The sequence below is a fragment of the Bidens hawaiensis genome, unplaced genomic scaffold (assembly GCF_021521415.1).
Source record: "Bidens hawaiensis isolate Kalapana, Puna unplaced genomic scaffold, B.hawaiensis_p1.1 tig00027096_1, whole genome shotgun sequence".
Taxonomy (NCBI): Eukaryota; Viridiplantae; Streptophyta; class Magnoliopsida; order Asterales; family Asteraceae; genus Bidens; species Bidens hawaiensis.
The window spans coordinates 180,504-200,787 of NW_027494373.1; the positions used below are offsets into that span (position 1 = coordinate 180,504).

Genomic DNA, 20,284 nt, shown 5'->3' on the forward strand with positions numbered 1-20,284 from the left:
TGTGTGAGAGATGGAGCGAGAAAGGGCCCACCTTTTCCCTCTTCCGCGCCGGTCATTCTAAAGACGCCACCCTCTTCCGTGCCCTCCGCGGCCCATAGCGTGGAGTTTAAAGAGCCGAGTTGTGGTTCCTTATACAAGCGGTTAAAACCCTGTAGACGTGGGCCACCCATATAAACACATAAATAAATCAGCTGTCTGTTTATACACATATCGTCGCATCACATCTTTCTATTACCAGTTACTACTGCTACTAGCATCCATTTGGTACTGCTGACGTCATCGATCAGCTTCAATCATCACTCTTCAAATTGCTGTAGTTGTAATTAATAAATTAATTCCATCAATCAATCAATCAAGGTGGGCAACTGCTTGCCCACCCTAGATTCTTCCCCCTTCTTCGCAAGGTTGGGGTTAGGGTTTTGGGGCACTACTGTTGTTGCTATTACTGAAGAAGAACAACACATGGCGGCTCCGCCTCAATCCTTCCGCTTCGGAGCTCCGGCCACCACCGCACCGGCTGCCGGAAACATCGAGGCTCTTAATAGAGTCCTCGCCGATCTCTGTACTAGAGGCAATCCCAAGGTTCGTTCGTTAATCAGTTTGCTGCTGGATTCAATTATGTGCCCTAGTTAAACTGTGAATCTGAGTAAAAAGCGTTACATTATCAGGAGTTTGGAGCTACATTGTTATGATTTGAAACCTAGGTTTGGATAATAATTGGCTACATTTAGGTTTTTGTGCATTTAGTGTAGTCAGTGCAATGTGCACTTTGTTATTAAGTGAAGTGAAGTCTCCATGTGCTAGTGTTGAGCTTAATCTACTAGAGGTGCACAAACTGTTTTCAAACCCTAAACTGGTTCGGGTTACGATCGGTTTTTGGCCGGTTTTAGCCAGTTTCGGTTCGGTTAACCGGTTTCAGTAGAGAGGATTACAAACCAGTTCCGAACCTATGGTTTCAATCGATTCGAAGCCGTTTTTTACATAATTGGTTTCAAACCAGTTCAGTTTCGGTTCGATTTTCGGGCAGGTTTAGATAACCGGTTTTTTCCCCACCTCTATTATCTAGTAGGTAAAACTTAGAAGGCTAGGCCTTAAGGTAGCTCAGGATGTGATAGTTATGGTTTGAATTAAGGCAGATGTATGTGTGTTTGGGTGTGTGTATACAATATAGATACTATTGAATGCATTTTTTGTTTAGTTATGTATTCGAGTTTCTTATGCAGTGTAAGTTGTTTGTATGTAGTGATTAGTTCATCTAACTTGTGAATACCTTTTCTGAATGGAATTATGACAGGATGGTTCTGCTTTGGCATTAAGAAAACAAGTTGAAGAAGAGACACGTGCTCTTAATGGAGAAGCTTTTTCTCGTTACATGGATCAGTTATATGATAGAATTACTAGTCTTCTAGAGAGCAATGATGTTGCTGACAACTTAGGTGCTCTAAGGGCTATGGATGAACTGATAGACTTGAAACTTGGAGCGAGTGGCACCAAGGTTTCAAAGTTTTCTAATTACATGCGTATTGTATTTGATACGAAGCGTGACCCTGAGATTTTGATCCTCGCTAGTAAAGTTCTTGGTCATCTAGCCAGATCTGGCGGGGCCATGACAGCAGATGAGGTGGAATGCCAGGTGTGTATGGTTTCATCCTTTTTATATTATTGGTGTTTTACTGTGGCCTCAATAACTTTTAGTACTTATACCATCACAGGTGAAAAATGCACTTCAATGGCTTGGTGGCGAGAGAGTTGAGTATCGTCGCTTTGCTGCTGTTCTAATCTTAAAGGTAAATGTTTGCTGAGGTTTTCACAGTATTTTAGTTTTTATATGCTACTTATTTACATCTTTTTTCATGCAACTTCATTGCCTTGTCTTCTGACTTCAGGAAATGGCTGAGAATGCTTCCACAGTTTTCAATGTCCATGTGCCTGAATTTGTGGATGCCATTTGGGTGGCATTGAGGGATCCGACATTAGCAGTTCGGGAGCGGGCTGTTGAGGCATTGCGCGCCTGCCTTCGTGTAATTGAAAAACGAGAGACACGTTGGCGTGTGCAATGGTTAGTGCATATACAAAGTCGTTACTTGTTCTTTAGCTACATTCTCTCATCTCTCCCATGCATAATTATTTGTGCACTTTTAGTTTTGGACATCGTATGTTGGTCCTGTCTTTCCTTCCTTTTTTGTTTTTATTGCGGTTTTGTTCCTATTGATCAAATGACCATTATGCCCCTACTAAAGTTTGATGCTGAAGTGTTGAGCCCACAGTTTATTTATAAGTAGTATTGATTTTGACAGGTATTACCGTATGTTTGAGGCCACACAAGATGGTCTAGGGAAAAATGCTTCTGTTCACAGCATTCATGGCTCTCTACTTGCAGTTGGGGAACTCTTGAGGTTGGTGGATATGTAGTGAAAATTTATTATGTTAACTATACACATGTATACTGGTATATGTTCTTTGATTTCATTTGTTTGTAAGCTTTCTGTTATCAAGTTTGTAAAGCTTCTTGTATGTTGTTATATTCATCTTTTGGCCACCTAGAAAAAGTCCATCTTCTGGAATTTGATTGTTGTCTTGTATTTCTTTTGTAACTTTACTCTCTGGTTTTTAGCTCTACTAGATCTTTTAGAATATGGAGGGATGATGTTTGTATAATTTTCGAGGGGATGATGTTTGTATAATTTTTGAGGATGATGTCTTGTATATTCATCTTTTGGCCACCTAGAAAAAGTCCATGACACCTTGTTTTTTTAACAAATCTTGACTTTTTCATTGGACAGAAATACAGGTGAATTCATGATGTCAAGGTACAGAGAGGTTGCAGAAATTGTTCTTAGATATCTGGAGCATAAGAACCCTCTTGTACGTCTCAGTATAACTTCTTTGCTTCCCCGGATTGCACATTTTCTGCGTGATCGATTTGTGACAAACTATCTTACAGTTAGTCAATTTCTTCCCTCAAATCACTGTTATTAAATTTCTTTTATTAAATGCCGATAACGTCTAAACCTGGAAGAGGGGTTTGCTCGTAAACAGATATGCATGAATCATATCCTTGCGGTTCTCAAGATACCAACTGAACGTGCCAGTGGATTTATAGCTCTTGGGGAGATGGCTGGTGCTTTGGATGGTGAACTAGTCCACTACTTGCCGACAATAACATCTCACTTACGTGAAGCAGTATGTTATTTGAGTTAATTTTGATTGCTTCGTGTAAACTTTACCACTTTAAAGCATTCATTTTGTTGAAACCAATGTAACTTATGTGTACCTGTTAAATTTTCAGATTGCTCCTCGTAGAGGCAGACCCTCACTTGAGGCTTTGGCTTGTGTTGGAAATATTGCAAAAGCAATGGGTCCCACCATGGAAACTCATGTCTGTTCCCTTTTGGATGCCATGTTTTCAGCTGGTCTTTCTGCAGTACTAGTAGAATCACTTGAACAGATAACCGTCAGGTATGCTAGTTTCAAAGAAACTCTGGCTTTGCATTTTATGAAGGGTTTTGACTAATAACAATGGCGGTTGCCTCAGCATTCCTTCATTACTGCCTACTATCCAAGATCAGTTGCTTGAAAGTATTTCAACAGTTCTTTCAAAGCCTCACAATGCCCAAATAAGGACATCCGGAACTCCTGGTCGAGTAAATCCGGCTAACAACACGCAACAGGTGCCAGAACTTAGTGGTTCGGTTCTGGAGCAGCTTGCATTACAAACACTAGCACGATTCAATTTTAAGGTAACATTTAACTGCTTAATCTAAGCAAAACATGAATCATGCTATCTATTGTTTCACTTTTGTGCATCTAGGGCCATGATCTTCTTGAGTTTGCTAGAGAATCAGTTGTAGTTTATTTGGAAGATGATGATGGAGCCACACGCAAGGACGCTGCCCTTTGCTGCTGCAAATTAGTTGTAAATTCTTTCTCCATTGCACAATTCAGTCTTAGCAGGTCCAGTCGAGCTGGGGGCAAACGTAGACGTCTTATTGAAGAGGTTTGATAATCTATGTTTTCATTTACCATAAACTGCTTTTAAAAATCTTTATTTGGTCATTCACACCACATGTGCTGCTCTAAATTGGTGTTGCTTGATTAAGAAATAAGTCTTTCGTGTCAAATGAACATGAGAACATGGTGATGTTAATTTGTAAATATATATTCTCAAGAATGTGAAGTGTGAACTCATTTTTTATTACTACTAATACTTCTACTAAATGGGGACATTGAATATGTAGTGTTTAGAGGATTGACGGTTTATGAGTTATATGAAAACACCATTATGCGACAACAGACCAACAGCTAGCTTCTAAATGTTTAAATCTAACTTGGGACTCAGATACTTCCTCACTCTTTTATGGCGGCACACATCTCTCTCTCTCTCTCTCTATATATATATATATATAGGGTGAAATCTGGTACAAATAAAATTAACCTACTAAACATGCAAATAACTAGAGTAATTACAGTTTTGAACTAGAGTAATTATGTTATAAAAAATAAAATAGTGTAATAATAACTACTTTAGTTTGAAAGTAGTGATAATAATTACCCTATTGCTAACATAATTACTCTAGTTATTTGTACACTTCTCACGATAAAAGTAATTTGCATTTGATCCAAACACTATATATATATATGTTGGAAATGGTTCATAAAGCTACAGGTTCACATTAGGTTACTTAGTTCAACTGTTATAACTGCTCTACTCCAGTCTATTATATAAGATTTTGGTGGTAGTTTATTTTGTGTGATTATGGCTTGTCTGTTTGCCTTAAGACTTAGGTGGTAGTTTACCTTCTGTTTTGCCATTTACTTGTGTAATCAGGTGGCTGGGTTTCTATTCCTTTTCATTCTTGAATTGATGATTTGAAGCATGGTTTTGTGCTGCCTCTTCCCTCAAAATCTCTAGCCAAACTATTTAAGGTCAACTTTTTGACTAAGAAATCTGGGCATGACCGTGATGCTATATTGGTGTTTTATGGTATCATGTGAGTTATGCGTTGGTGGGAGAGGGACTTTATGTGCTCGTTTGCTTGGATGGTTGCAGTTTTGTTTGGCTATGATTAGTGTGATTAGGGTATAACTGTTTATGTGCAAGACCATTAAAGGCTTGCTCGTTGACATGATATTTCTATATGTGATGGTGGCTTTATTATTGTGCTCAGTTTGTAAGTTTTATACGATGGTACATCAGATTATTGATTAATGTTGTCATTGCAGATTGTGGAGAAGCTGCTTATTGCAGCTGTAGCAGATGCTGATGTTTCAGTGCGGAACTCAATCTTCTCTTCCCTGCATGGTAATGAAGGGTTTGATGATTTTTTAGCCCAAGCTGATAGCTTGACTGCTATTTTTGCTGCTCTCAATGATGAGGTACACTGCAAATTATTCATTTGACATAAAAAACCCTTCCAAGACAATGAATGTGCTCGCATTCTTGGGTTGGGGTAGACCGGGGGGGGGGGGGGGTTTGGTTTGTCATAACACTATACCATACACAGTTATGTGTGCACAAATGTCTGCTCTAAATCATCATTGAGTTCGGGAGAGAAAAATAATATAGGCTCTACACCCATTGATCATAAATAGCACAGATGTATTGTACAAATGCGTAATTGTGTATGGTGCAATGTAACTACATGAAAGACTTGTTTTGTTTGGCTAATGCTAATCATGAATGAAATTATCTTATAATGAAATGAACGACGTTGTTCTTAATCCTACAGCTTTCCAGTTTTGTGATGCTTTGGAATAACATGTGCTGTGTTTGTGATCATACCGTATTTAACTATTTCTTATAGCAGAGAGTTGTATAGGACATATCACTGCCAATAGGTGGCTAGTGTAGTAGTGATTTTCTTTTGTGTTCACTTAGGGCAAAGGACCGTGATAGCGTGATTCTATGCGTACTGCGTGAGAAAATCAACCACTTAATTGCATGGTCTGGATTAAATGACTTGATAACACTTACACCGAAAATCTTAGAAGTTAGTTGTCATTCCTTGAACCTGATAAACATCAGTATGGTATGAAGTTAATGTAAAATGTTAATTCTCTTAACGCATCTGAGGAGTTCAGGCTGGATTTTAAGTATATACATATGTTATTCAAGTATATAGTTATCTTTTTGGAATGAGTATTAGTCTGGAGGTTACTGATTGTGTTTAGAAGCAGACTCCAGTTGCAATAACATGCATAGGTTTTCTGGAACATTCTAGCATTTATTACTGTGTTTTTTTATATGCTTGTTATTCTCTATATCTGGCTTCTAGTAGTTTTGACAGAGTCTGAATTGTGTTAGATTGAGCAATATTGATTTATAGAGCTTAACGAGTTATTCGTTGAAATAGTTTAGAATTAGAATGCCATTCATTCGGCTGTATATCTACCAGGATTTTCAAGTTCGGGAGTATGCGATCTCTGTGGCTGGTAGATTATCAGAAAAGAATCCTGCATATGTTTTTCCAGCACTTCGCCGCCACCTTATTCAGTTATTAACTTATCTTGGGCAAAGGTAAGCCAAACGTTTTACTACTATTTTATAAATGTTTGATATGAGGTCTTATTTGACAACTTTATTTTTCGCTCTTCATTTAACAGTGCTGATAACAAATGCCGAGAAGAGAGTGCAAAATTGTTGGGTTGCCTTATCCGCAGTTGTGAACGACTTATACTTCCATATATTTCTCCAATACATAAGGTTTAATAAGCTTGCACATTATATATTTTCTTATCATTTTCTTGTATAGCTCAAATAAGTTTCTTGCAGGCGCTTTTGGCTAAACTATGTGAAGGAACAGCAGGAGTGAATGCCAACAATGGCATAATCAGTGGGGTTCTTGTGACTGTGGGGGATCTTGCTAGAGTGGTAAGTCACTTGTGTTGGATTCTTTCTTGTTCTTGTTATTTTTATTTGGTACATGCTATTTGATGTTGAGAATACATTATCTTTTTCTGTTACAACTTGGCCACCTTTGGTAATTTCATACTAGTGACAATTTTAATTTTTCCTGATGAAGTAATTGCTTCCTTTTTATGAACAAGTATTCTTTCACTCATGTGTCTGTGGTTTTTTCTTGCATTAATAGTTACTTGGTGCTTTTGAGCTTTGTATTGTTTGTTCTTGAGCTTTTGGTGTCTTAACATGGTAGTGTAGCCTCTTTGAGCATAACCTATCCTTACACTGTACTGTGTATATCCTCACTTGTATGTTCAGGGTGGTTTTGCAATGCGAGAATATATTCCTGAACTCATGCCAAGAATTGTTGAAGCTTTATTGGATGGAGCTGCCGCTACTAAACGTGAGGTTGCTGTTGCAACTCTTGGTCAGGTTGTACAGAGCACAGGGTATGTTGACTGCTTCAACTCGAACAAAATTGAAAGTGACATTACATTTTGTGCTGCATGTAATGTGCATTGCACACTGTCATTTTGGGATGACATTTTCCAAACCTCACGCTTGGTTTGAGGGTGTTATCTTAGGTGATATTGTTGGCTTTTGGAAAAGGCTAACAATGTATCAAGGTATGCTTGGTTTGAGGGTATGGGTTTGATTACTTGATACCCATAAAATTCTGAATCCTTCATATTGAAGGGTTTGGTTTAACAAATGCATACCTGTTCCTGTTTCACCTGTTATTAAACTAACCATAGTGATTCCTTACTACAAACCAACTCCACCTTAATTTAGGAATGATGTATATATTGCTTTGTATCAAGATATGCTCGTGATGTTATTGTCATGTGAATAGTATGAATCATTTGACTTAATGTGACTTCATAGTTTTTTATTAATATGTATGTCTTACAAGAGTTGGTTTTTGTCCATAGTTATGTCATTACTCCATATAATGAATATCCACAATTGCTTGGCTTACTCTTAAAATTGTTGAATGGTGAGCTGGCATGGTCAACACGTCAGGAAGTTCTAAAGGTATGTTATTAAGTGCTTTCTTTGCCTTCCTGGGTAATGAGGCTTTGCTAAAACTTTCCCAAAATGATGAATAGGTTCTTGGCATAATGGGTGCTTTAGATCCTCATGTTCATAAACGCAATCAACAAAGCTTGCCAGGACCTCTTGGTGATGGTACTCGCACGACCAGTGAAGCGGTCCCACACATTCAGTCCAGTGATGAGTTGCCAATGGATCTTTGGCCGTCATTTGCGACATCAGAAGATTATTTCTCCACTGTAAGTTTTAAATAGCAAAAACAAATACATAAGCGTCCGTCATCCCTGTTTTCCATTCTCGTTTATTACTTGCAGGTTGCCATCAATTCCCTTGTTCGGATACTTAGGGACCCATCGCTTTCTAGTTATCATCAAAAAGTAGTTGGGTCTCTCATGTTTATCTTCAAGGTTTTTTTCTTATAAAATGCTATACATTATTTGTGAATTCGTTTTGCGGCTTCATTGATCTCTAGTATCTTTTTTCCAATTATTCGTGCAAGATCAGTCAATGGGTCTTGGTTGCGTGCCATACTTGCCAAAGGTTAGTCCATTTAGCATATATTTTCTAAACATTGCTCTAATCTTGGTTTTGTTCAGCATGTGAGCCAAGAGAAACATAGCTTCATATGAGCACAATTCATTGTTCTGTCACCATTGGTGATCAACAAGGGCATGAATTTTATCTGCAATTTGTTTTATGTCTACAATGTTTTCTGTTCTTTTGGTAGTTCTATGAAGTTCAATTGTCTATTTTGCCATGTAACTATTTTCATAGCTTGAATATATTAATTTAGGACTTAGGAGCGTTATTAAGGTTTCAATTTAGTTGCACTTGAATTGTGCTTTGGGTTTTCTTGTGGATGCTGCTGAGACTTGGATGGTTATATGTTCGTGTTGGAAGTTAAATAAGAGTGGCAAGACTGCAATAAATTGTTCGTGTGATATATGCAACATTTTTCTGAAACTGGTTTTGTGTGTACCTTTTCTTATTTTGTTTTATTTTTCAAAGTTTGTAAGGTTTTAACTATTAAATTTAAGATGGAGATTGATACAGTCCAAGATAGATGGAGATTGGTGGGGATCTATTATCTTGTAGTAATGATTGTTACCTTTAAAAAACACACTGCCTTTTAGAAGTGGAACTAATAGAGTTCATATTGCCCTGAAATTAAAATTTGACTCCTCCAAACTTTGACTAGTTAACTATCTAGACATCATTGGGACAACCATTTCATACATCTTTCACCCCATGACGGGCTAGTAAAATAGGAGAAAGGGAAATGCAATGAGACATGTTCTTGTTTATGCTGATATAAAAGGTTTCAAGGCGCTGCACAAGTATGAATATTAATTGTGTCAATTTGTCGACTCTTAATATTATAGATACGACAAGTCAGTGTTTGTTTGGTATTAGACAGATAACGGCATAGCTTAAGTATGTATTCTATATATACACCCTACGCATTCATCATATTATGATAAATATACAATACAATTACGAAGTTTAACTTGGTATCAGAGCTTCGATAATTTTTGGTTTCACTGATGTAGATAATTTTGTATACATTCAGTGATTTCGTAAGAACTTTGTGAAACTTATCTGATATATCTTACTCTAATATCTAGGTTTTACCTGACTTCTTTCACACAATCCGCACATGTGACGATAGTCTGAAGGAGTTCATAACTTGGAAGCTTGGAACACTTGTTTCAATCGTGCGCCAGGTAGAATATTGCTTCATGCTGTAAAATTTAAAGTTAATGCTTTTAGGTGTCAGATCATTCACTGTTCTCGGTTGCTTGTGTAGCACATTCGAAAATATCTACCAGAACTGCTCTCTTTAATATCAGAGTTATGGTCATCATTCAGCCTGCCCGCATCTAAACGCCCTGTTCACGGACCACCGGTAAAGTTTGCTTTAGTATTGATATTCAAGTATAAGGCGTTTATGTCGGTGGAAAGTAATTTAATTGTTTATGCATATCTACTATTATGATTTCTTCATCAGATCCTGCACCTAGTTGAACAGCTTTGTCTGGCTCTCAATGATGAATTCAGGAGATATCTTCCTGTCATTCTCCCAGGCTGTATTCAAGTTCTGAGTGATGCTGAAAGGTGTAATGATTATACATATGTTCGGGATATTCTTCGCACATTGGAAGTGTTTGGTGGTTAGTGTGATTGTGGAAACAACAAAATTAAATATAAATAAAGGCGAACATGCCAAAATCTGTAATGCAATTTTACTGTACAGGAACATTGGATGAACATATGCATCTGCTTCTTCCTGCACTCATACGTTTATTTAAAGTGGATGCTTCTGTTGACATAAGGCGTTCTGCTATTAAGACTTTGATAAGATTGATTCCACGTGTCCAGGTTAATAATTTCTTCGGCCTTAAAAGAATTATTGTAATATATTTATATTTAAACTTTTAATTAAATGCCATGATATCTATTGGTTTTACTAGGTTACGGGTCACATATCAGCACTTGTGCATCACCTTAAGCTTGTATTGGATGGGTATGTTGCTTTCCCCTTGTTGTATATGACTTTGTGTCATATTGCGTTTGCACGAGTATTTATTCGATAAAGCATTTTGATAAATAGTTTTTTTTACATCATTATCTTCATGTATGCAGAAAAAATGATGAGCTTAGGAAGGATGCTGTTGATGCACTTTGTTGTTTGGCACATGCTCTTGGCGAGGACTTCACTATCTTCATCCCATCGATTCACAAACTTTTTCTGAAGCATCGGCTGCGGGTCTCTTTTCTAATGTTTTGTTAATTCTTAACTTGTGAAAATCATGTGCTGATTTGTAGATAAATGTTATATTTTTGCTGTCAGCACAAGGAATTTGAAGAAATTGAGGGGAGGTTGCAAAGGCATGGACCTTTAGCCCTGGGCAGTGTAGCAGCTCAAAAGTCAATCCGGCAGCCTCCTGTTGAGGTTATTAGTGATCCTTTAAGTGATATGGATAATGATCCTTATGAAGATGTGCACAAACAACTCAAATTTCATAAGGTATTTGGTAATCTGATCTCTTCAATTCCCTATCCAGTGGGACAGTTAAATCAGCTTGTTTATACTTCAATACCATGCATGAGGTGGCTCGTTATACTTCAAAGTAATTGAAGTCATTAGCATGTGACTCGTCATTGTTCTTCAATATCTTGATTTCTAATCATTGGGTCCCACAGGTTAATGATGGTCGATTACGTGCTGCTGGAGAAGCTTCTCAGCGCAGCACAAAAGAAGATTGGGCAGAATGGATGAGACATTTCAGCATTGAACTGTTGAAGGAATCACCTTCCCCGGCTCTACGAACGTGTGCTAGGCTTGCACAGTTACAGGTATTGGTAATTTTATTTTTTGTAAATAGTATTTTTGAGTTTCAAATTTTAACCAAATTTATCTGCAGCCTTTTGTTGGACGAGAGCTGTTTGCAGCAGGATTTGTTAGCTGCTGGTCACAACTCCATGAGTCTAGCCAAAAAGCCCTTGTTCGCAGTTTGGAGATGGCATTTTCTTCTCCTAATATACCCCCTGAAATTCTTGCAACATTACTAAACTTGGTATGACCTTCTTACCTTCTATGTTGATCTTTTTTCAAAGTAGCAATTTATTAGTACTTTCTTTAATATGAAGTTGCTGGATCTAGATCTTAGACTTAATGCATTTTGTCACATTAGTGATTAGACCAAGAAATTGGTGTATACATAAGTTGTATATTTACGTGAAGAAAGATAACAAAGAAAACCTTTTAAGCGTTTTTTTGTAATCTGTGTGCTTCTGTTGATTCTTAATATCAAACTGCAACACTTATGTTACAGGCCGAGTTCATGGAACATGATGAGAAACCGCTACCTATTGATATTCGTCTCCTTGGTGCTCTTGCTGAAAAGGTGTGATGGCTTACAAAGTTGTATATATAAACTTCTGATGCATACACTACATTTCATTTTTTCATAGCGTTATTGTGTTTATATGCTTATTCTGATGCAGTGTCGAGCATTTGCTAAGGCTTTGCATTACAAAGAGATGGAATTTGAAGGTGCCCTTACCAAGAAGATGGATGCAAATCCTGTTGCTGTAGTCGAAGCACTCATTCATATAAACAATCAGTTACATCAGCATGAGGTGCATAGATATAATATTATCTATAGTTCCCCTTCTCTGGTCTTTCATATGAATAGTAGAGTATTGACATATAAATATTTATTTTAGGCTGCAGTTGGAATATTGACCTATGCTCAACAACGTTTGGATGTGCAACTGAAAGAATCATGGTATTATATCTAAGATCCTATCATCCAAAATATCTTTCATTTTCATATTTCTTCTATTACTAATATCTTGGTCCTGGAGTTACTTATCAGTACTATTACGATGTTTTCTTGCAAATACAAGGTATGAAAAATTGCAGCGGTGGGATGATGCCCTTAAGGCATACACTGCAAAAGCTGCTCAGGCAACAAGTCAACATCTGATTTTGGATGCTACACTAGGTATTATTTAAGTTATAAGATGTTACAGCTTTTCAGAATTTATTTGGCTATGTGCTTGTCAACTGTCATGTTTTAGATTAAGAACCATGTATTCACCAATATCCTTCTACTGGCATCTTAATTTACAGTTTAGCAGTGCAAAATACGAGGGTTCTTATTTGAATATGAAGCTATATATGTGTTTCTCAACCGTAACACATCTTTGTATTATACAGAGAGTTATGTATATTATGTAATATTTATTTACCTGTGATTAGGACGGATGAGGAGTCTTGCTGCATTGGCTCGATGGGAAGAGCTTAACAACATGTGTAGGGATTATTGGACATCTGCTGAGCCAGCTGCTCGCTTAGAAATGGCACCAATGGTCTGTTGATAACATATATGACTCTTAACCATATGTGGTTGCATTTGTATCAGTCTTTATTATTATTATTATTATTATTATTATTATTATTATTATTACTATTATTATTATTATTAATATTCTTTATGCATCAGGCTGCTAATGCTGCATGGAATATGGGCGAGTGGGATCAGATGGCAGAATATGTATCTAAACTGGACGATGGTGATGAAACTAAACTCAGAGTGTTAGGGAATACTGCTGCTACAGGTGATGGTGGCAGCAATGGCACGTTCTTCAGGGCTGTTTTATTAGTTCGTAGGGGAAAGGTACTGTTTGGAATATGGATTTTTCCAGTTTTTAACTGTTTGCGTGGATAATTTCCAACTTCTTTCCTTAATTTTTTACAGTATGATGAAGCTCGCGAATATGTTGAAAGAGCAAGGAAATGCTTGGCAACTGAGCTTGCTGCATTGGTTAGTTTATCTTTTATGAGTATAAGTTTTCTTCCGGCAAGAATATTTAAGTGTCAATTGCGTTTTTGTCTCTGTGGTATGGTCAACTTTTGGACTTGATCTTTTTATGGGTTGACACACCCGTTGCTTTCAAAAATGACCTCTTGGTTTAACGATACTAGTTTGGTCAGTTAGTTTGATGGCCATTTTGGTCATTTCAGTTTTTAACAAATCAAAAAGATTCCCTAAACCCTAATTTCTTCACATTGGTCGCCTAGATTGTCTAGACTTGTTTGACTATTTGTTTAATTAGTATTTGAGTCATAGTAGGTTAAGTTTCTTTTTAGTTAAAAATACCAAGTCATGGTTAGGTTATTTATGGTTGAGTTAATTATAATAAAATAGTTGTAAGATTACTATAGTTGGAAAACATGGGTCAAAATCCTCCTCACTCTTGTTTCTTCATCCTCTTAGTCTTAAGAATTGATCTTTATGTTTAAAGGGGACAAGTTACACATGAAGACAATCATTGACAATTTGCTCTGAACTGAATGAAAACAAAATCCAAACCCATTTGCTTTGAACTGAAATTGAAACTAATTTAAGATCATTTTGTCTATTTGTAATTAAAACCCAAATATCAAACACAATCATTTGAATGAAACACCTAAAATTAAGGTCCGTTTGGGTTTTGGACAACAAACATTTCTCTGGATCACGTTAAAAACTCTGTAGAGTGATATTTAGATTTCTGCTTGTTTGTTTTAATGCAGGTCCTTGAAAGCTATGAGCGAGCATACAGTAATATGGTTCGTGTTCAACAGTTGTCAGAGTTAGAGGAGGTATGCTATTTGATCATTTTTAGCACTCTGTTCTGCAGTTTAACTGAATTTTCTTTTTCTGAGTATGATTTTCTTGTTACTTTGATCTGTGACAGGTCATCGATTACTGTACTCTTCCAGTTGGAAATTCTGTTGCTGAGGGACGAAGAGCACTCATTCGTAACATGTGGAACGAACGAATTAAAGGCACAAAACGAAATGTTGAGGTATGCAGTCAAAGTATTGGGACATGCATTACATAATACGTATCTGATTATACCACATACATTCAAAGTGGATACTCTGCGGATTTGTTAAAAGCTATTAAAATTTTGATTTATAGGTTTGGCAAGCTCTTTTGGCAGTTAGGTCACTTGTATTACCTCCTACAGAAGACAGTGAAACATGGCTGAAATTTGCTTCGCTTTGTCGGAAAAGTGGTAGGATTAGTCAAGCCAAATCCACTTTAATCAAACTTTTACAGGTTTGTTTTTGTTTGTTTTAAGTTAATTGAGATGCTAAGTTTGGTATTTTTTTTTCTTTTAAGTTTGTATTTTACTTATCACTACTTTTACACAGTTTGACCCTGAAACAATTCCTGAAATTGTACAATATCGTGGGCCTCCACAAGTAATACTTTCATATTTAAAATACCAATGGTCACTTGGGGAGGACCAGAAGCGCAAGGAAGCTTTTTCTAGGTTGCAGGTAGGTTAATCATTTCAAATATTTTTGTTTTCAGCAGGATCGGTTTTGCCATTCAAAAGGGGGTCGCGGCGCAGCTTGTTGCCCACTTACTCACCTCTCTATTGTATTTGGATCCTTTTGTTCAGTATATGAATGAATCTTTTATTAAAAGAAATTAATTATTAGCTTACTTATTTTTGTCTTATTCTCTTTTAGCATCTTGCCTTAGAGCTTTCAAGTTCGTCTGGTATTCAATCATCTACACCGACTGGTATAGTTGGTGCTCCAAATGTATCACTTATGGCGCGTGTATATCTAAAACTTGGAATATGGCAATGGGCTCTTTCCCCTGGTCTTGATGATGATCCCATACAAGGTAGCCGGTCATAAGTTTAAGGATTTTTTACACGAGATGTAATATGTAATTATAATCTTTTCTGAGTTCTGACATCCATCTGTATAATTAATTGTTGTCTATTTTGTAGAAATTCTTAGCTCATTCAGGCATGCGACTCATTATGCTTCAAAACGGGCAAAAGCGTGGCACACTTGGGCTCTTTTCAATACAGCAGTCATGTCTCATTACACACTCAAAGGTCATCCTGATTTTGCTGCACAATTTGTAGTAGCAGCAGTCACTGGATATTTTCATTCAATTGCTTGCGCAGCACATGCTAAGGGTGTAGATGATAGCTTGCAGGTGAGTCACCACCTTATTTTTTTCAATTGTTATCTATGGCTTTGAATTACTTTAGTTATTTCTGAAGTCTATACATTACTCATGTGTATCTTGAAGTAAGGATTTGATATCCTTATTTCTGTTTTTCATATGTTTTTTAATGCTTTTGAGATACATTCTGGTTTACAGGATATTCTTCGACTCCTGACTTTGTGGTTTAACCATGGAGCTACTGCTGAGGTTCAAACAGCATTGCAGAGAGGATTTTCACATGTTAATATCAACACATGGTTGGTTGTTTTACCTCAGATTATTGCCCGAATACATTCAAATAATCATGCTGTGAGAGAATTGATACAATCTCTTCTGGTTCGCATAGGTCAATGCCACCCACAGGTCTGCAAGTCTGTAACCGTCTGTTCTTGTTTTTGTAAGCATGCATCAGTGTCAGATAGACTTATCTATATCAACCGTGTTACAGGCCCTTATGTACCCTCTTCTCGTGGCTTGTAAATCAATTAGCAATTTGCGTAAAGCTGCAGCTCAAGAAGTGGTAGACAAAGTTAGACAACACAGCGGTCTGTTGGTGGATCAGGTGAAATTATAACAAGACTGTTAACATGATTTTGTTTTGGATTTCTTGATTTAAGCTGACAGCTGGATTTCTTCATATAAAGGCACAACTTGTATCAGAGGAATTGATTAGGGTTGCAATTCTTTGGCATGAAATGTGGCACGAGGCACTAGAAGAAGCTAGTCGCTTGTATTTTGGTGAACATAACATTGAGGGAATGTTAAAGGTTTTAGAGCCACTGCATGAAATGCTTGCAGAAGGTGCAATGAGGAGCAATATAACCATAAAAGAGAAAGCCTTTCTTCAGGTATGCCCTCAAATTGGACATTGTGTATCCTCATTTTGTGTTAAAGATAAGTTATTTAATAAGATTCTTGTATTGCTTGTGCCATACGTGTCTTTATTGGATATTAGGCATATCATCACGAATTACTGGAGGCCTATGATTGCTGTATGGAATATAAGAATTCTGGGAAAGACGCTGAGCTCACTCGGGTATGATATATTTGTATACTAATTTCTTTGCATTTATGGTTATGTATCAAATGATTTTTTTTTTCTTTCAGGCCTGGGATCTCTACTATCATGTCTTTAGACGGATAGATAAGCAGCTTCAGTCTCTTACTACATTGGATCTTCAGGTAAGTAAACTTCATGTATTTAATTTACTTTTTCTTGCTTTTAAGGTCAATACATAACATTGTATGCATTTCGCATGTTTGTGAAAGGTTCTCTTAGGATTTTTTATAGTTTTGGCACCTGTTTGCAGTTTACAGTATGAACTCATGTTCTTGGTTTTAACACAAGTTTTATTTTTCTTTTGCAAACAGTCGGTTTCTCCAGAATTAGTAGAGTGTCGTGATTTAGAGCTTGCTGTTCCTGGGACCTACCGTGCAGGTATTGTATTCTCATATCATAATATTTTGACTTGTCTTTGCACAGGTTTGGTTGTGTTGCTTCCCAATCACTTTTCTGCCCAATTTTGGGTTACTTAATATATAGTATTTTAGTCTTGATTATGAACATACTATTTTTACAATAATAATCTGAATTTTAGAATTAAAGCTCATTCTACGTGATCTGTTGGCTCAGTCTTTTTTTTATATTTGAGTTGTTTGAGGCCCATTGTAAGCAAACGGGTTCAAGATAACACCTGTACTGATATACTTGCATGCATCACCTGTTTCAGATTCACCAGTGGTGACAATTGCATCATTTGCACCACAGCTTGTTGTCATCACATCCAAACAACGACCCAGAAAGTTGACAATTCATGGCAGTGACGGGGAAGATTATGCCTTTTTGCTTAAAGGTCATGAAGATTTAAGGCAGGATGAACGAGTCATGCAGCTCTTTGGTTTAGTAAATACTCTACTGGAGAATTCTAGAAAAACTTCGGAAAAAGATCTTTCTATCCAGCGATACGAGGTTATCCCATTATCTCCAAATAGTGGGTTGATAGGGTGGGTCCCGAATTGTGACACCCTGCACCAACTCATTCGAGAGTACAGGGATGCCCGCAAGGTTTATTTTACTTCACTCTCCTATCTCTTGATTTATATATCATAAGTTTTATAATCCTGTTGATTCCTGATTCTTGTGTAGATCACCCTGAATCAAGAGCATAAATATATGCTTAGTTTTGCTCCAGATTACGATCACTTGCCACTGGTAGCTAAAGTGGAGGTATTCGAGTATGCCCTTGATAGTACAGAAGGAAACGATTTGGCTAGGGTATGTGTTTATGTACTAAAAATGTATTACATGCGGCCTTTGGTTTTGCTGCCAGAAAACATTCTGCTTGTTGACACGTGTATGTATAAAATTGTTTCTAATATGTAGGTGCTTTGGTTAAAAAGCCGCACTTCAGAAGTCTGGCTTGACAGAAGGACTAATTACACTAGAAGTTTGGCTGTCATGAGTATGGTATGATATCTCCTCGACATCGTATGTTTGTTCCTTGAGTTAATTACATAAATGGCCCCTATGGCTCGATAAAAATAGCGGGCTTGGGGTATAACACTAACTTTTGTTAAAATTTCTGTTAAATTGTAAAAAATGACAGTTTTGCCCTTTTAACTAATTGCATATTTGGTTGCGAAGGACTATTTGTGTAAATAAGGGTAAAATTGTCACATGTTTGTGCCCCCATACCTGTTACTTTTGCCAAACCACAGAGACCTTTTATGTTCATAGAAACTAGTGACACGTGTTTGTAATATTCAATTTTATTTGGTTTGTATCTTTGTATTTCAGTTTAGCTGTTCATAGAAACTAATGACACATGCTACAGGTTGGCTACCTTCTTGGTTTAGGTGATCGCCACCCCAGCAATCTTATGCTGCATCGCTTCAGGTACATGATAATCATAGATTGTGTGTCTTCAATTACAATATATTATATCATAGTATTGTGGAGTATCTGAGTGTTGTTATGTAGTGGAAAGATCTTGCATATTGATTTTGGAGATTGCTTTGAAGCGTCAATGAATCGTGAGAAGTTCCCTGAAAAGGTGTAATTCTATAAAATTATTCGTTAAAACTATTTTAATTTATGTGCCATTCAAGCATTAAACTTGCTCTTTATTCTATTGCAGGTTCCTTTTCGGTTGACTAGAATGCTTGTAAAGGCTATGGAAGTTAGCGGGATTGAAGGGAATTTCCGTTCAACTTGTGAAAATGTGATGCAAGTTCTTAGGACAAATAAAGATAGTGTAATGGCTATGATGGAGGTAAATACTATCTCGGTTTATTATTATATATTTATAACGACTTAAATTTAAATCAATATCGTTTCATTCGGTTTCAGGCCTTCGTTCATGATCCCCTTATAAATTGGCGTCTTTTCAACTTCAATGAAGTGACGCAAATGTCAACCCTTGCCACCACAAATGCCCAGGTAGCTGTCACTGGTGAAGAAGCTGCTACAAATCATCTTCTTCAACCTCAACGCGGTGCTCGTGAACGCGAACTTTTACAGGTTTCTGTGTCTCATCCATCTGTTTATTATAATAATTGTAACAGTTATAACAATAATGATAATAATTGTTTTGTGTAGGCTGTTCATCAACTTGGTGATGCTAACGAGGTTTTGAACGAACGGGCTGTGGTAGTTATGGCACGAATGAGTAATAAACTTACAGGTCGTGATTTTTCAACGTGTTCTACAGTACCAGCCACCGTCGCAACAGAAAACACCAGTTTAATAGCTGGCGATACTCGTGAAGTGGAGCATGGTTTATCAGTTAAGCTACAAGTTCAAAAGCTAATTTTACAGGCCACTTCCCATGAAAATTTATGCCAAAATTATGTTGGGTATGTTTTCGATATAACCTGTATTTGGTCATCTGTAGAAATTAATAGGCCTGTAAACGAACACGAACGTCTCACGAACATAACTGAGCTAAAACTAGTTAAAATAACGTGAAGAACAATGTGTTAGGCCTAAAGAGTTATTAAAAGTTTAAAACTAGACTACGTTGTAATAAAAAAATTGAATGGATATATTAATACACGTAAAAACAAATATAAATTTAAAATTACAAACATGAATGTAAGCAAACGAAAATAAACGAATTACAATGAACGAACGAGACATGTGCTTATGTTCATTTAAGTTCATTCGTTTATTAAATAAACAAACTTTCTGCCGAACGGTTCATGAACTGTTCGCTGAATGTTCTGTTCGTTTATAAGTCTGGAATTAATACATCTCTATTGTCAGAAGACGCCGAACTGCATTTTATAACACTTTTTGTTATGAATCATTGGTCTGTATTATATTAAAATTACGATGTTTATATTATATCAGTAATGGTAATCAAAGATACACTTTGGAACTGATATTTTGATTTTGTGTATGCAGGTGGTGTCCATTCTGGTAAAATCAAATGTAGGTACATATACAAACACTAGTGCATATATTTAGGCTCTCTTCTGTAAGTTATGTAATACTTGTGTTTATATAATTTAAACCCTGTTTCTGGCTGTGAGTTTGTGTGACTTTGTAGTTATTACAAGAGTTTTAGTAGCTGATGGCACTATTCACACCAAGCAATGTACGACTTAAGCTATTAGCCATATCCAATCCCGTCAAGATATGTGTGGCGTCTTGTAGAATTCTCTTCAACAGGTTGGGCTGTACGTGCATTAAAAAAGTGAAACCCAAAAGTTAAGCGCTCGTTTTAATTGAAATCATCAAAACCAAACGCCTATTTAACTATAATTGTCAAAACTAAATGTCCAAATTAAAATTTGA

The 20,284-nt window shown here is 36.7% G+C and overlaps 1 protein-coding gene across 1 annotated transcript; it reads left to right on the forward strand.

Annotated features, from left to right (window-relative positions):
* Positions 1 to 358: 358 nt before the first annotated feature.
* Positions 359 to 19,993, forward strand: LOC143574742 (serine/threonine-protein kinase TOR-like). Its single transcript, XM_077059284.1, has 56 exons — positions 359 to 582; positions 1,295 to 1,633; positions 1,713 to 1,787; positions 1,887 to 2,059; positions 2,298 to 2,396; positions 2,784 to 2,943; positions 3,040 to 3,183; positions 3,290 to 3,459; positions 3,536 to 3,740; positions 3,812 to 3,997; positions 5,224 to 5,376; positions 6,396 to 6,517; positions 6,604 to 6,703; positions 6,773 to 6,871; positions 7,220 to 7,350; positions 7,834 to 7,936; positions 8,011 to 8,193; positions 8,269 to 8,361; positions 8,459 to 8,494; positions 9,580 to 9,678; positions 9,762 to 9,860; positions 9,963 to 10,125; positions 10,209 to 10,333; positions 10,426 to 10,478; positions 10,598 to 10,721; positions 10,806 to 10,982; positions 11,159 to 11,311; positions 11,380 to 11,532; positions 11,791 to 11,862; positions 11,963 to 12,097; positions 12,185 to 12,246; positions 12,368 to 12,465; positions 12,723 to 12,832; positions 12,967 to 13,140; positions 13,222 to 13,287; positions 14,040 to 14,108; positions 14,204 to 14,314; positions 14,431 to 14,571; positions 14,667 to 14,795; positions 14,991 to 15,150; positions 15,260 to 15,474; positions 15,643 to 15,849; positions 15,935 to 16,048; positions 16,131 to 16,334; positions 16,442 to 16,522; positions 16,594 to 16,668; positions 16,858 to 16,924; positions 17,217 to 17,551; positions 17,633 to 17,761; positions 17,870 to 17,953; positions 18,321 to 18,382; positions 18,467 to 18,539; positions 18,624 to 18,758; positions 18,836 to 19,006; positions 19,085 to 19,341; positions 19,892 to 19,993. Exons 1-56 carry the CDS (start codon positions 463 to 465, stop codon positions 19,908 to 19,910), a joined length of 7,392 nt encoding a protein of 2,463 aa, XP_076915399.1. The 5' UTR covers positions 359 to 462; the 3' UTR covers positions 19,911 to 19,993.
* The last annotated feature ends 291 nt before the right edge of the window (positions 19,994 to 20,284 follow it).